Source organism: Orycteropus afer, unplaced genomic scaffold, assembly GCF_000298275.1.
Source record: "Orycteropus afer afer isolate SDZICR_OR568_19922 unplaced genomic scaffold, OryAfe1.0 scaffold00002, whole genome shotgun sequence".
In the NCBI taxonomy this organism is placed as follows: domain Eukaryota; kingdom Metazoa; phylum Chordata; class Mammalia; order Tubulidentata; family Orycteropodidae; genus Orycteropus; species Orycteropus afer.
In genome coordinates this window covers 30,789,904-30,807,128 of record NW_006921589.1, presented here as the reverse complement: position 1 = coordinate 30,807,128, position 17,225 = coordinate 30,789,904, and the positions used below count along the sequence as shown (strand labels likewise).

At 37.0% G+C, this 17,225-nt stretch overlaps 1 protein-coding gene across 1 annotated transcript in view; it reads left to right on the top strand.

Moving 5' to 3' along the window:
• Positions 1 to 6,976: 6,976 nt before the first annotated feature.
• The window catches only part of CARF (calcium responsive transcription factor), a 40,467-nt gene continuing 30,218 nt past the window's right edge, over positions 6,977 to 17,225 (top strand). Inside the window, exons 1-3 of the mRNA XM_007935014.2 lie at positions 6,977 to 7,054; positions 7,580 to 7,807; positions 16,500 to 16,620. Of these exons, the coding sequence (XP_007933205.1) occupies positions 6,977 to 7,054; positions 7,580 to 7,807; positions 16,500 to 16,620 (427 nt within the window). The remainder of the gene's footprint in view (positions 7,055 to 7,579; positions 7,808 to 16,499; positions 16,621 to 17,225) is intronic.

Below are 17,225 nucleotides of genomic sequence, written 5' to 3'. Positions count from 1 at the left end.
TATATTTGTCCTTCTGTGATTGACTTATTTCACTCAGCATAATGTCCACCAAGTTCATCTATGTTATATGGTGTTTTGCAGATTCTCCATTATTCTTTAGTGTTGCGTTTTATTCCATTGTGTGTGTGTACCATAGTTTGGTTATCCATTCTTCCATTGATGGGCACGTAGTAGTTTCCATGTTTTTGCTATTATAAATAGTGCTGGGACGAACATGGGTTTTCATATATCTGTTCTTGTCCTGGCTTTCACTTCTTTAGGATATATACCTAGTAATGGGATTGCTGGATCAAATGATATTTCTAATTCCAGCTTTTAAAGGAATTGCTATACTGCTTTCTGTAGTCATTCTATCACTTCACAGTCCCAGCAGCAGTGTATGAGAGTCCCAGTCTCTCCACATCCTTGCCAGCATTTGTTATTTTCTGTCGTGTTGAACTTTGCCATTAGTGGTGGAATGAGATGGTATCTCATTATTGTTTTGATTTGCATGTCCCTGATGGCTAGTGATCATGAGCATTTCTTCACTGGCCACCTGAATACCCTCTTTGGTGAAGTGTCTATTCGTGTCTTCTGCCCATTTTTAAATTGGATTGTTAATCTTTTTGTTGTTGACATGTTGGAGTTTTCTATAAATTTTAGAGATAATCCCTTGTCAGATATGTCATTGCTGAATATGGTTTCCCAGTCTGTAGATTTTCTTCTTACTGTTTTGGAGAAGTCTTTTGAAGAACATAAAAATTTAATTTTTGGAAGGTCCCATTCATCTAGTTTATCTTCAGCTGTTTGTAGATTTTGGGTTATGCTTGACAGTCTATTTATGCTTTAAACCCTCACATAGTTTTGTCTCTTATGAATATCTTGCATTAGTGTAGTACCCCTGATATTTTTACTGTGCCTTTAGTTCTTTTCCAGGAGCTCTGGTAGCATAGTGCCTAAGGCACTTGGCTGCTAACCAGAAGGCTGGCAGTTCAAACCCACCAGCCACTCCTCGGAAGGAAGGTTGGGCAATCCTACTTCCGTAGTGATACTGCCTTGGAAACCCAAGGAGGGGTTGCTATGAGTCGGGGCCAACTCGATGCAAATAACAACAACAACATAGTTCTTTTCCAGTATGTCATACATTTAGAATTCTGCAGTATGTAGCCTTTTCAGACTAACTTCCTTCATTCAACAATATGTATTTCAGGCTCTTTTGTGTCTTTTTGTTGCTTGATGGCTAATCTCTTTTTCTTTCTCAGCAATATTTTATTGTATGGATATATTACAAATTGTTTACCCATTCTCCTACTGAAGGACATCTTAGTTGCTTCCAATTTTGAATAAAGCTGCTATACACATTCATATGCGGGTTTTTATGTGTATCCATAAGTCTTGAAGACAGTTGATAAACACCTCGAACATGATTCCTGGATCATATGGTAGGACTATATTTTGCTTTATAAGAAGCTGCCAAACTGTCTTCTAGGAGCTCTGGTAGTGTTGTGGCTAAGGCACTTAACTGCTAACCAGAAGGCTGGCAGTTCAAACCCGCCAGCCACTCCTCGGAAGGAAGGTTGGACAATCTACTTCCGTAGTGATACTGCCTCGGAAACCCAAGGAGGGGTCGCTATGAATCGAGTCTGACTTTACGGCACATAACAACAACAACAAACTGTCTTCTAAAGTGACTGTACCATTTTGCATTCCTACCATTAGATAAGGAGCTCTAGTAGTGTAGTGTCTGAGGCATTAGAATGCTAACCAGAGGGTTGGCAGTTCAAACCCCCTAGCTGCTCCATGGAAGGAAGATGGCACGATCTACTTCCATAAAGATTTACTACCTTGGAAACCCAATGGGGAATCACTGTGAGTCAGAATCGATTCGACGGCAGTGAGTTTGGTTTTGGTTTTTATCAATAAATGAGGACTGTTTTTGCTCTGTATTTAGCATTTGAGATTGTCAAATTTTTTGGATTTTACCCATTCTAATAAGTGTTTAGTGGTATCTCATTATTGTTTTTGAGCTCTGGTAGTGCAGTGGATAAGGCACTTGACTGCTAACTAGAAGGTCAGCAATTCAAACCCACCAGATGCTCTGCAGAAGGAAGATGGGGCTATTTACTTCTGTGAAGATTTACAGCCTTGGAAACCCAATGGGGGTTGCTATGAATTCTAAATGACTTGATGGCAGTGAGTTTTTGTTGTTGTTGTTGTTGTTGTTGTTGTTTTATTGTTTTAATTTACAATTCCCATATGACGTATGATGTGCATCCTTTCATATACTTATTTGCCATCTGTATATCTTTGGTAATGTGTCTATTCAATTATTTTGCCCATTTGTAATTGGGTGGTTGGGCTTTTTTCTTCTTTTTTTCATTATGTGATACTTCGTTGTCTCTCTTTTGTTACTATGTCATTAGCCATTGATGATCATTGTTTAGTCTTATAATTTAAAAATGTAGTGAAGTGGTAGTTTTTTTAAAAAAAAAAAAATTATTATCTATTGGTCCAACTTCTTTTATTGGGTCATAAAAATAGAAACTTCTCATCAGCTATTTGGGTATTCTGACACATAAAATTGTTTAAGAAAGACAGATAAATGTTTGACTCCTCCCCCTTTTATTCATCACTTTTCAAAATAATGAGTTAGTGTCCTGTCATCCTCCAAATTTTTAGTATGATTGTAAACTCATGAATTAAACATTTGATATGTTTCAATGTATTGCAGTATTACCATTATTGAAGCTCATTATCTCCCATCTTTGTTCAGTGGGTGCTTTTTCAGATTGGCTTCTAAGTCTTCTTGACACAAATCCATTAGTCTTCAGCTTCTCTAAGGATGAAATTCTATCACTTTTGGCTTTGTACATTACTCCGGTATTTAGTGCATGCAAGTAAAAAGTTTTATCTTCCTTCCTCTTTCTTATTACTTAATAACTATCTCCAGTCCTAATAGTGCTTTTTGTCTTTAAGTCTATTTTGTTTAATTTTAATATCAGGGCTTTGAACTGATTCATTCAGGTTCAACCTGTTGCTGAGAATTTACATTTTAAGAAGATATACATAAGAATCCATTCATTGGAGAAGGATATCATGTTTGGTAAAGTGGAAGGTCAACAAAAAGGGGAAGGCCCTCAACAGGATGGATTGACACAGTGGCTGCAGCGATGGGCTCAGGTATAGCAAGGATTGTGAGGCTGGCATAGGACAGGGCAGTGTTTCATTCTGCTGTAGGTAGGGTTGCTATGAGTTGATGTTAGACAGCACCTAACAAGAATGACAACAACAATACGTGAGACTATGTTTGTGTAAGGATCACCTGGGGATCTTGTTAAAATGTAGGTTCTCATTCAGTGTATCTGCGGTCCCTGTGTAAGTTCTCAGCAGGGGGCCAAACCAGTGTCATGCCCTGATTAATACACACTTAAAAGTTCAAAGACATTATAACACTTTGTCTATGATTAGAGTTACATGCTTTTTATGTTCAGTTAATGTGAATAGCTCGATTTCTTTTTCACTATTTGTGTGGACAAATATTTTCTTTCTTTTTCTTTTAAACTTTTCAACTGATCACATTTTAGTTGTCTCAAACAGTTTTTAACTGTTGAGTTTAATCCACTGGAATTACTAATATATTTGGTTATCTTTCTGTTATTCATTGTGCTGTTTGCCCTATCCTGTGTTTTTTTTTTTCTTGTATTAAATTGATATTATTTAATTCTTTATACCATTTTTTTACTTTTTATTGACTCAAAAATTCTGTTCTTATAATGGTTACCATTGGTATTTTACCATACAATTCTAAAGTTACTATTTAATCACCCTTTCCTGGAATAATTAGGATCTCTGGTAGTATAGAGTTAAAGCAGTTGGCTGCTAACCAAAAGGTTGGTGGTTCGAACCTAGCAACTGCTCCACAGGACAAAGATGAGGCAGTTTGCTTCCATAAAGATATACAGCTTTGGTATCAGGCAATTCTACTCTTTCCTAAAAGTACTATGAGTTGGAATCAAATCGATGGCAGTGAGTTTCTTAGAATAATACAAAGATGTTAGAACACTTTATCCTCACCTCTTCCAGAGATACATGTATTTTTATTTCGATTTCCAGTGTTTTGTGTCTATAACACATGTATTCAAAATTAGAATATTATTTTTATTAAGTAGAGACAGTATTTTTTAGATTTTCTACATGGTATCAATTTATTTGTTTCTTTTTGAGTCTCAGGGCTTCAATCTGGTATAATTTACAGTTGTACTTGAGTATATTCTTCAGCTGTTCAGATAGTACGCTGTCATTTAAAAAACAATCGTAAAGTATCTTTTATCATCTTTTGTGAAAAATTGTTTTGAAGTGTATACAATTCTGCATTGATAGCTACTTTTTTTTTTAACCTTAAAGATATTACTCCAGTGACTTCTGCTATTATTGCTATATAAGAGATTACTGTCAATATAATGTCAGTCCTCAGTATGTAATAAGTATTTCTCTGTGGCTGCATTTTAAGTTTTCCTCTTTCTTGTTAGTGTTTTGCACTTTGAGTACATTGTGTCTAGAAGTGTATTTTTAAATTTTATCTTGATGCCCTTTACGCTGCCTTTATCTGTGGATTCATGTCTTCAGCTTTGGCAAATTCTCAGCCATTATCTCTTCCAATATTGTCGCTTCCATTTTCCGTATTTCATCCTTCTAAAACAAAACAAAACAAAAGTATGCTATACATTTTTGTTCTGTTTTTCATACTTTAAAATCTTTTCTTCACATTTTTATCTCTTTTTTTTTCTTGTGATGCATTTGGGTAATTTTTAAATCTATCTGCCAGTTTAGTGTATGTGTATGGTATCTGTCTGCCATTTAACATATTCATTGACTTTGTAATTTTAGCAGTTATATTTTTCATTTCTGAAAATTGTGAAAGGTTCCTTTTCAAATTAAACTTTTGATAGTCTCTGGCTATTTGATTGTTCCTGTGATTTACTATTTTATTTCTTTAATATTGAATGATTATATTCAGTATCAAGTAGTTTCAATACTTGAATTCTTTGGGTATATCTAAATCTGTTGACTCTCTCTCAGGGTGGCTTATTTACTTGTGTGTTTGGTAATCTTTGATGGGAGCCCATCTTTGATCAGTCTTAATGTGAAAGGAAACTGCAGTTTTAATTGAGTTTGTGTTCCTCCAAACAGTAGTTGCATTTGCTTTTACCAGAAGCCAGTTTATTCTATTGTCCCAGGATGTTTCAGGTTTCTAGCCTTATCTTTCAAATTTCAAGTTCTTCCTTCCAGCTGCTTGTCCAGGTCCCATTTTCCAAGCCACAAAACCTGAATTTCCTTGGGGACAATTTCCTGTTTGTTTGAGCCTCATCACTTAGATTTTGGTTCACAGCTTTTGCTTTGATTTTCTACTCCCTTCTCCCCGATGGGAAGGTGACCCCAGATTTTTGTTACTTGCTATAACCAAGTCAGCTACACAATAAAGATTTTATTTAGGTCAGGTTTTATTTTTTTGTTTTGTAGCAAGAGGGCCTTCTATGGTATCTAATGTGCCATGTTACCATTAGTAGAAGTCTATTTTCTAAATCCCTTCTAAAAAACATTATTCATTAGTCATATATGTACAGTGCAAACACATCAAACTAGGAAATTATAAAATAAAATTGCTCCTCTGCCACTTCAGAGGTAACTACAGACTTTTTGTGGAGTTTTTTTTTAATAAATTAGAATACAATAATAATTTTAAATGTTAAAGGATAAGCAACTTTAAGATATTTTACAATTAAAATTAATTTAATTAAAAATTAAAAAAGCAGGAGCTTTGGTAGCATAGTACCTAAGGCACTTGACTGCTAACCAGAAGGCTGGCAGTTCAAACTCACCAGCCACTCCTCGGAAGGAAAGTTGGGCAATCTACTTCCGTAGTGATATGCTCTCAGAAACCCAAGGAGGGGTCACTGTGAGTCGGGTCCGACTCAATGGCACATAACAACAACAACAACATATTAAAACAAGGCTAATTTTATAGCCTTGTGTTAAAATTCATATGTCAAAATTTTTTGTAATATTTTGGAATTATGAAATGACAAAGCCTTATACATTTTCTAAAATGCTTAAATTTATATGTGGATATTAGGAATCTATCATAGAAAATATTCACCGGTTTCTTTTTGACATTACTTCCATTTTTAGGCATAAAATTTCATTTATTTTATGAGCATGGGTCTAATAATCCCAATAGTATTGACACTGGCACTGTTGACAGTCTGGGCCAAAAAATTATTTGTTGTAAGCGATTGCCCTGTGCATTGAAAGAGGTTTAGCCACATCCCTGGTCTCTACCCATTAAGTATGTATAGAATCTTCCTCCTCAGTTGTGACAACCAAAAATGTCTCTAGACATTGCCAAGTATTACTTGGGAGGTGGGAAAATCACCTCTAGGTTACAACCATTGCACTTGGCCTATGTGACTCAGATTTTTTGGTATAAATATGTTCACATTTTGAAACCTCGTCGAGCTAATATTAACTGATTTGAATTATGTATATATAATTCCCATCTAGATCTTTTGTAAAATTATGTAATACTGTAATAGAGCACACCCACGTCATAAAGTTAAAACCCTTTATCTGTATTAAATCTGTGTATGATTAGAATTTTAGAAGTTTTTAAAATGCGTAACTGAATATTGTCACATAAAAGCAATCTTAGTCAACCAGTACACAAGTGTAATTAAGGATAAGATGAAGACACTAATCTTTGCCCTGCCTTGAATGTATTGTGGTGCCTTGGCATGACATTTAACAAAAATGTTAATATTCTTACCTAGAATGGAAATGATTTAACCTAAATAGTGAAAGTTAACACAAGAGAGATGATGAGAGATCCTTTTTAAGAGAAAACGTTCCATAAAAATGTCAAGTGCTTTGGTTCACCAGATATTTAACCTCTTTCAGCTATTAACTAATAGAAGAAAATGGGATTGAGTGTGCAGTGAGCATGGAACAGTCTAATTGTTCATTAAGAGTCAGTCATCATGATGGTGAAGAGTCAAAAACAGATGCTCAGGTATTTGAGGTAGGGATTCAGCTGTGAACTTTTTTCTGTTCTGTGGGAAAACAGCATGTCATTTACCAACTTTTTATGCTTAAGAAATAGCTGTTATATTTAATATGTTCAAGAATTTTAACATTAAATTATCTGTACATTCTTTCATATATTTCATTTTATAATGTAGAGTTTTACATAAATTAATAAATTTACATGAAGTAAGGAACTTGGAGGAATGAACTTAAAGTTCTTACTGTATTAATAAAAATTTATATATAAATAAAGATCTATACATTAAATTATGTTTCATCGTATCAGGTTGCAATCCCATGGACAATTTTATCTCAATAAAACTGAAATTATAAAAATAAAATAATTTTACTTAAGAACTATTTTCTATGTATATCTGTATAAATTGACAACTCTTACAAAAAGTAAAATGAACAATTAACTGAAAAATTAATATCTTTCCATTAAAAAAAATATTTAAAAAAAAAATGTTGCAGTATATTTTACAAAGGCTGAAGTGGTCTTTCTTTCCCTTTGCAAAAGCATCTAAATTGTACGGACTCCAGGGGCACCTCCTTTGGACAAAATGGTTCTTCTACAGTTGTACCCATTGGTACCCATGAAGCAGATAATTCACTCTCATCACAGAATATACCAGACCCCTTAACTCAGACACAGCCTCCTTCTGCAGAGCAGTTCCATCTAGTGGACCAAAATGGGCAGCCTATGCAATATGAACTTCAGTCATTGGTGGAGTCTAATGCACAAATGGTAAATATATTTTATAAATAATCAGTTTTATGCTATTTAGCAAAATATATTAGTCTCACTGTTAGTTGCTGTTGCATCATCTCCAACTTCAGGCAACCTTATATATAACAGGATGATATGTTGTCCAGTTCTGCACCATCTTTAGGATCTTTGATATATTTAAGCCCATTGTTGTGGATATTATGTCAGCTATATATTTAAGCCCATTGTTGTAGATATGCCAGCTCATCTCATTGTGGGTCTTCCCTGTTTATGCTGACCCTCTACTTCACCAAACATGATATCCTTTTCTAGTGATTGGTCTTTTCTGATGATGAGTCTAAAATAAGCCAGGTGAAGTCTTGCCATCTTTGCTTCAAGGCAGCCTTAATTTCTTGACATTGTTGACTTATATCACATTGGAAATACTATTTCCATGATTTTCATGTTTAAGCTATGTAAGGATTTTAAAAGATTTCCTTTGAGAACAAATACTGTTATAAACTAACTGTCTCAGCCACCATGTGCAAGTGCATAGGGGCTTTGAGAGCAGTTGGGAATGTAGCATAATTTATAATTAGGTGGTATAGGAGTTAAGGCTGTTAACCACGTCAGTGGTTTGAACCCACCAGCTGATCCATGGAAGAAATATGAGGTAGTCTGCTTCCATAAAGATTTACAGCCTTGGAAACCCAGTGAGGGTCTCTATGAGTCAGAATCAACTCGATGGCAGTGAGTTTGAGTACTTAAAAACCAGAGTGTACATAAAATTTGTATTTCTTTTTTTATATATGCATTAGACTGAACTCAGGGTTATTGCCTTGTCAACGTTTCACTTGCTGACTTGCTTGCCATGTGCTGGTGTGATTTCTTGAAGAGAAAGAAAGCAATGAAGGCACCACTGGTATAAGGGGAATTAGACATAACCCTTGCTGGTATTTGTAGGTAGATGTGTGTCATGTGACTAACAATGCAAATGGATAAAAATACAAAAATGCTGCTCTAAACTATTGTTGTTGTTGTTTATGTGCCATCAAGTCGGACCTGACTCATAGTGACCCCTCCTTGGGTTTCCGAGGCAGTATCACTACGGAAGTAGATTGCCCCATCTTCCTTCCGAGGAGTGGCTGGTGTGTTTGAACCGCCAGCCTACTGGTTAGCAGTCAGTTGCCTTAGGCACTATGCTACCAGAGCTCCCAAACTATTAGCTAATGATATTTTTGACCAAGTTTATCATCTTAATAGAAGAGATAAAAGATAGTTTTTATGGAAGTAAGGACAATTACTTCAAAACTTCTAAATTCCTACCAATAGTTAGGGAGAGAATTTTAAGAGGAAATTACCTCTCTCTGCATGGGACAATGTAAATATAATAAATTTAGTACAAGATGAGCCCAGGAAGTGCAATAGTACTAATTAACCAAAATTTTCTGATAATTTTCATGGTTTGTCTTAAATAGAATACATTATAGCAGATGACTCTTTAAAACTATGTTTTCAAAGCAAAGATTAAATATACTTAGCTGTTTTTACAGGTAAAGTGTTTTGTTTCTCTAGTACTGTTATAACAGAAATACCACAAATGGATGGCTTTAACAAACAGGGATTTATTCTCTTACAGTTTAGGAGGCTAGAAGCCTAAGTTCAAAGTGCCAGCTCTATTGGCTGGGTGAAGGCCCCTCAACTTTGGGTTTTAATTCTGCCTTTTGCTCCCGGCCCACTGGAGCTGGAGGTATCTCTTAGGGAGCTACCAGCTGCTGAGGCTGACAAACCCAAGGTCGACAAATAAAATGGCACAGTCCCAAGATTATCAAGCAACATGGGAGGCCACTAGTTCAAGTCTATAAACAGTCCCAAGATCAGCAAGCAACATGACAGGCTGCTGAATGAAGAGTGCAGGATCAAAGCATGCCAAAAAGCTCAAGAGCTTTCTCAAAGCTGCTGCTAATATACTGGAAGCAGACCACATCCCTAAGGCAGCCACTCAGCTGCTCACAGCAGATTCCACTAGGGAGTTGATTACCAGTTTCATCATGGAGAATAGCTGCATCCAGCTGCCCAGCCAGCTACTGAAAACCAGACCCAGCCAAGTTGACACATGACCTTAACTACCACATAAAGTAATATTATCATTACTGTCATCAAATAGGGAGCTCTGGTGGCACTTGACTGCTAACCAGAAGGCTGGCGGTTCAAACCCCCCAACCACTCCTTGGAAAGAAGATTGGGCAATCTATTTTGTAGAGATACCACCTCAGAAATCCAAGGAGGGGTTGCTATGAGTCGGAAATGACTCGATGGCAGTCAGGTTTTTTTTTTTGTTTTGTTTAAATCATCAAATAGGATGAATTGAGAATAGTTGATTAGACTTCAAATTCTCACAGACTCCAGACTTCTGGAATCATGAAGGTAGGATGATCCCCTCAAACTATTGACCTGAGATATTCTTTAAAACTTAAACCAAAAATATCCCCTGAAGTCTTCTTGAAACCAAACAATAGTTTAGCTTAACTAGTAAAAAATGTCTGCCTTTACTTTCATCCTCTTTCGAAAACTATCTATATGGGATCAAATGGACAATGGCAACTAGAAAGATTAGATGGTCTGTGAATCTTTGTTAATGGGGGAGGTACAGCTCAGAAAAGGAGAGAGAGAATAGTCATATAACTTGAGTGCAATCAGTGTCACTAAATGATACATGTAGAAGCTGTGAAATTGTTGTATAGTTTGCTGTGTATATTCTCAACAACAACCAGAAAATAAAATTTTTGAAAGAGAAAATAGTTTCTTAGGTACAGGTGGAGTAAGTTAAGGACAGAGAAAATGGAGGAGACTTTTCTCCACTGTATTTGGGAAATAAAGTTTCAAAAGTAAGGCGTCATTCCACAGATCATTCTTAGTTATGAAATGTTCATGTGACTGAGTAATTGTGAAAGTATTAAAATCAAGAAACCAAACCCTGTGCCGTCAAGTTGATTCTAACTCACAGCAACCCTACAGGACAGAGTAGAGCTGCCCCATAGGGTTTCCAAGGCTATAAATCCTTACAGAAGCAAACTGCCTGATCTTTCTCCTGTGAAATGGCTCGTGGGTTCCAGCCACTGACCTTTTGGTTAGCACTGAATGCTTTAACCACTATGCTGTCAGAGCTCCTCCAAACAAATGTTGTTGTGCTGGTTAGGTACTGTCAAGTCTGCAACAACTCATAGTGACACTGTGTACAACAAAATGAAACACCGCCTGGTCCTGCACCATCCTCACAATATTTGCTTTGCTTGAGCCCATCGTCATAGCCACTGTGTCAGAAAAGCTCATTGAGTCTTCCTCTTTGTAGCTGACCCTTTACTTTACCAAGCACAATCCCCTTCTCCAGGTACCAGTCCCTTTTGCCAACACGACCACAGTACCTGAGACGAAGTCTGGCCATTCTTGCTTCTAAGGAACATTTTGGGTGTAATTCCAATACCAATTTGTTCGTTCTTCTGGCAGTCCATGGTGTTTTCAGTATTCTTAACCAGCACCATAATTTATAATTTAGAGTCATCAATTTTTCCATCTTCCTTATTCATTGTCCAACTTTCACATGCATATGAGGCTATTCAAAATACCTTGGCTTAGGTCAGGTGCACCTTATTCTTCAGAGTGACATCTTTGCTCTTTAACACTCTAAAGAGGTCTTTTGCAGCAGATTTTCCCAGTGCAATGCAATGTCTGATTTCTTGACTGCTGCTTGCATAGATGTTGTTTGTCTGTGGATCCAAGTAAGATGAAATCCCTAATAACGTCAGTATTTTCTCCATTTATCATAATGTTGCTTATTGATCCAGTTGTCATGACTTTTGTTTTTTTATGTTGAGATGTAATCTGTACCGAAGGCTGTAGTCCTTGATCTTCATCAGTAAGTGTGTCAAGTCATCTTCACTTTTCAGCAAGCAAGGTTGTATCATCTGCAAATCACAAGTTGTTAATGAGTCCTTCTCCAGTTCTTGTGCTGCATTCTTCTTCATATTGTCCAACTTCTCGGATTATTTGCTGAGTGCCAAAGGGGCAAGAAGGCCACATCTTCTGACCTCCTCTAATCCCACAAGAGGAAGACAGAATCACCATCAGCAGCCCACGGCCTATTCCTGCGAGTCCAGACATGTTGCCTTCCTCTAGCCCTTTCACCAACCCTGGTACCAACTGTTCCTCCCACAGCACCTACCACCTCTCTGCTGGGTTCTTTAATTTGCTGTAGTGGCCACACAGAACTCACAGATTATGGGGTTTATTAGGGAAGAAACAGGCTACAAGTCAAGTTCAGAAATACACTCAGTCTCTCGCAGCCCGCCGTCTCTCAGCCAACAGAGTCTCTCAGCAGTGCATTTCTCTCGAGGTCTCTCTCAGCAGTACATGTCTCTCGCATCTCTCTCTCTCTCAGCAGCGTGTGTCTTTCATGTCTCTTAGGAGTGCATTTCTCTCAGCCGCATATCTTTCTCAGCCAGCAGTCAGAGACGCCTGCCTTTAGAAGGGCTCCTTTTGAGCCTGGCAGAGTGACCACTAACCAAGCCCAACATCAGAATTCTATACACCTGAAAAAGAGTGAACTTCCCAGAAGATTGCTTCGTGCCACTCTCAACAGAAATACCCCAGGTGGATAACTTTAATGGTCAGAAGCTACTCAATTGCTCATGGCAAATTCACCTAGAAGTTTACAAAGACTTATGGCTAGAAAAGCCACACTATGTAATTTACTACACTGCACTGAACTACAGATTGAATACGTATAGTGAAGGGATACAACCCTGACACACACCTTTCCTAATTTTCAACCATTCAGTTTCCCCTTGTCCTGTTCAAACAACAGAATCATGGTCTATGTACATGTTCCTCATGAGCACAATTAAGTGTCCTGGAATTCCTATTCTTTGCAATATTTTCAATAATTTATTGTGATCCACACAGTCAAATGCCTTTGCATAGTCAGCAAAACACAAGTACACTTCTTTAAGGTATGCTTTGCTTTTAGTTGAGATCCATCTGACATCAGCAGTGATATCCCTTGTTCTATGCCCTCTTCTGAATCCAGCTTGAATTACTGGGAGTACCCTGTCAATGTATTACTGTAACCGTTTTTTAATTGTCTTCAGCAAGATTTTCCTTGTGTGTGATATTAATGATACTGTTCAGTAATACCTGCATTCTGTTGCATCACCTTTCTTTGGAATGGGCATAAATATGGATCCCTTCCAGTCACTTGACTGGGTAGTTGTCTTCTAAATTTCTTGGCATAAACCAATCAGTGCCTCCAGTGCTGTGTCCATTTGTTAAAACATCTCAGTAGGGATTCTGTCATTTCCTGGAGCCTTGTTTTTCACCAGTTCCTTCAGTGCAGCTTAGACTTTTTCCTTCAGTACCATTGGTTCTTGATCATATGCTACATCCTGAAATGGTTGAACATTGACCAGTTCTTTTTGTTATAGTGAATTTTTGTTATAGTGTATTTCTTCCATCTTCTTTTGATGCTTCCTAGATCCAATATTTTGCCCATACAATCCTTCAATATTGCACCTTGAGGCTTGAATCTTTTCTTCAGTCCTTTCAGCTTGAGAAATGCTAAGCATATTATTCCCTTTAGATTTTCACTCTTACGGAATTGTTTTGATTTTCTGCATCTTCAACTGGAACTTGCATAGGAGCAGTTGATGGTCTTTTCCATAGTCAGCTCCTAACCTTGTTCTAATGGATGATTTTGAGCTTCTCCATTGCTTGTTTCCACAGATGTAGTTGATTTGATTCCTGTGTTTACCATCTGGCAAGGTCCACCTATATAGGCACCATTTATGTTGTTGAAAAAAGTATTTGCAGTGAATAAGTTGTTGGTCTCGTAAAATTTTATCATGTGGTCTCTGGCATTATTTCTGTCACCAAGCCTGTATTTTCCAATTAATGATGTTTCTTCTTTGTTTCCAACTTTTGTGTTTTAATCACCAGTAATGATTAATACATCTTGATTGCATGCTTGGTCAAATTCAGACTGCAGAATTTGGTAAAACTCTTCGATTTCTTTATCTTTTACTTTAGTGGTTGGTGTGTAAATTTGAAAAATAGTAGCATTAACTGGTCTTCCTTGAAGGTATATGGATATTACCTTATCACTGACAGCATTGTATTTCATGATAGATCTTGAAATGTTCTTTTTGACAATGAATGTGGTGCCATTTTTTTTTTAATTGTGATTTGGGTGAAAATTTACAGAGCAAATTCACTTTCCATACAGCAGTTCACATATACTTTGTCTCATGACATTGACCACAATTTACCACAATGCAACATCTCCCCTCTTACTTCCTCCCGATAGTTACCTCTTCCCTGTGTCCATCCCTCCATGTACTCCTGCCCCCTGAGCTGTCTCCCTGTGCATAAGCAGCCCTTCTTTCTCCCATGATTGTTCTCTCCAAGGAGTGTATCTGCCTCTGGTAAATGTTCAACTCATATGCCTGTCTATTGTTTGGCTGGAAGCCACAGGCATGGGTTCAATTCCAGACCTGAAGTGCAGCTAGGGACCACAGTCTCAGTGGTTCCACCAGGCTCTATCAGACCAGCAAATCTGGTCCACCCCCCCTTTTTTTTTCCAAATGATTTTGAGTTTTGTTCCACATTATTCTCCCTCTCTATCCAGGATTTCCTACCTAGATCCTCTTCCAAGTGGTTGACAGTAGTGGCTGGGCACCATCTAGTTCTTCTGGTCTCATAGTTGCATAGGCTGCAGATTGGATGGTGTACCAGTCGCTAGGAGTAATTGTTTCCATGAATCTTTGGCTTTCTTCATTCTTCTTTGCTCTGGACGAGGAGAGACCCATTGTTGCATCTAGATGGCAGCTTGCAAGCTTTTAAGATCCCAGTCGCTACTTGCCAAAGTAGTAGGTGGAACAATGTTTTGTGTACTATATTATGCTAATTGAGCTTGATGTCCCCTGTGACTGTGGTACCGAGCCCACAGGTTCAACTGCTCAGTCCTTCTTGGTAGCTGGCTGTGACCAAGCAGTGACTACAACCTGGTGCCATTTATTTTTAATTAGTCGTTCTCAGCATAGTAGACCATAGATAGGATTGTCAGATTGAAAATGGCCAGTAGCAGTCCATTTCAGCTTACTAATGCCTAGAGTATCCATCTTTATGTGTTCCATTTCATTTTTGACAACTTCCAGTTTTCCTAGATTCATACTTCATTCATTCCACATTCTGATTATTAATCGATGTTTGCAGCTGTTTCTTCTCATTTTGAATTGTGCCACATCATCGAATGAAGGTCCAGAAAGCTTTACTCCATCCATATTGAGGTCGACTCTACTTTGAGAAAGCAGCTCTTCCCTCCTCACATTTTGGTGGCTTCTAACCTGAGGGGCTCATCTTTTGGCACTCTATCAGACCATGTTTCTCTGGTTTCTAAGGTTTTCAGTGGTCATTTCTTTCAGAAGTAAACAAGTATGTCTTTCTTCCCAGCTCTTCTGAAACCTGTGCATTATGGGTGACTCTGTTAGTATTTGAAATATAGTGGCAAAGCTTCCAGCATCAAAGCAACATACAAGCCACGAAAGTACAACTAACAGATGAGTGATAGTTGCTGGATCATTTGGTATCCCTATTTCTAGCTTCTTAAGGAAGCACCATACTGTTTTTCACAGTGATTGTTCCATTTTAAAATCCCACCAGCAGTGTGTCAGAGTTCCTGTCTCCCTACACCCTTTCTAGCATTTGTTGTTTTCTGTTTTTTTGATCATTGCTATTTATTGCTGACTTTTTGTGGATTTTTTTTCAATTTTTGATTTAAATTACCTTCTTCAAGGTAGGAATGCAATCTCTTATCAACATCAGCAATATTCTTGTATTTTGTATAGCAAAAATGAAGTCTGAGAAGGTGAGTTGGAATGATTAAGGAGAGCTACTGGCAGTAGAAGGAATTGATTACAGGGACTTTGGATTAAACAGTAAAATTGTGTACCTAGTACATAGTTTTTTAGGTTAGAAAGTTTACAGGGTGTCCAGAGCCTCTGGAAATATATGATAAACTTACTTCCAAATAGTGTGTTAGTTATATTTTGAAACATTTAAAACATTTCTCTTCAGCTTCAGAAACCCTTTTAGTTGACATTCCTTTAAATTGAAGGCAGTAGCTTCAATTGTTAAACTCAAGATAAAATAAATACACTATTTTCCCTGTACTTACAGACTTGTTAGACAATCTGTAGTATTCTTTATGGGTCAAGTAAGGGCACATGTGCATGCAGAGATACACGAATAAGTCCTGTTTATTTAGACAGCTAACCAATTACCATCTCTTAAAATAATGAAAATGACTTAAAGTATGGGACAAATGGTTGGCACATAGATAGGTCAAACATGTATCGGTAATACAATAAATAGCAAAAGAGAAGCTTTGTTCACATTACTAAATAATTAGATAGTATGCATGTATGATGATTAATTTGGTGTTTGAAGCTGTGGTATATAGAATCATACTGCCTGGTTTGAACCCATCCTGTCTTTACTACATAATACTTGTGAGAATTGAGAAAAGCTTCACATGTCCCTTAGTGTTCTCATTTATACAATGGGCAAAATAATAGAAATAATAGTATCCACCATAGAGGGAGGTATATGTTTAATAATTATTTAATAGATAATTATGTTAAATAACTGAAGACATATGCATTTGGTTTTTACATCCAAGATGATTGTAGCCAGCCCAACAGAAAATGGACAGGTGCTTCCAGTAATTCCATCTACCCAGACAGGAATGGCACAAGTGATTGTACCTCAGGGACAGCTTGTGGATGTGAATCGTCCTCAGGGTGAGTAATAATGAGATATAAGGGATTTGAAAATGTGATGAACAAGTACGTATTTCAGAAAAGTCACTTTATGAAATATGAAAATCAGTACTAAAATTAGATTCTTTAGGTAAAATTGTGAACTAAATAATTAGAAAAAGTTTCTTGGCCCAAATGAATTTCAAGTTCGTTTTTCAACTCCTGTCTAGGGTAGCTGTCTATTTCATTTTGGAATTCTTTGAAGCTGGTTGACTCCTGCTTCTTCCCAAAGGACTAGTGAGCATAAAATAAATTCTTCTCAATTGTAATAATAATAATAACAACAATAACAAGAATATAATGCAAAACTACTGGAGAAGTTTATACATTTATATTTTTATCAATATTATTGTTAGCCATGTGACTAATTACTTTTTTTTTTCACCTTTTCCTCCTCTTTGCTCTTTTGTTCTTTCCTTAGATCCTTTAGCTTCAAAAAGGGGAATCATGCTTTCCATTTATTTTGCTTCTCATTTCTTTTTATTAAATCTGTTCTTGACCTGTTTGGTTATATCTTTATTAGTTTTCTTCCTTTGCTGCCCTTCCTTTTCCAGCCATTTGAGTCTTTTTTCTAACATCACAGCTAT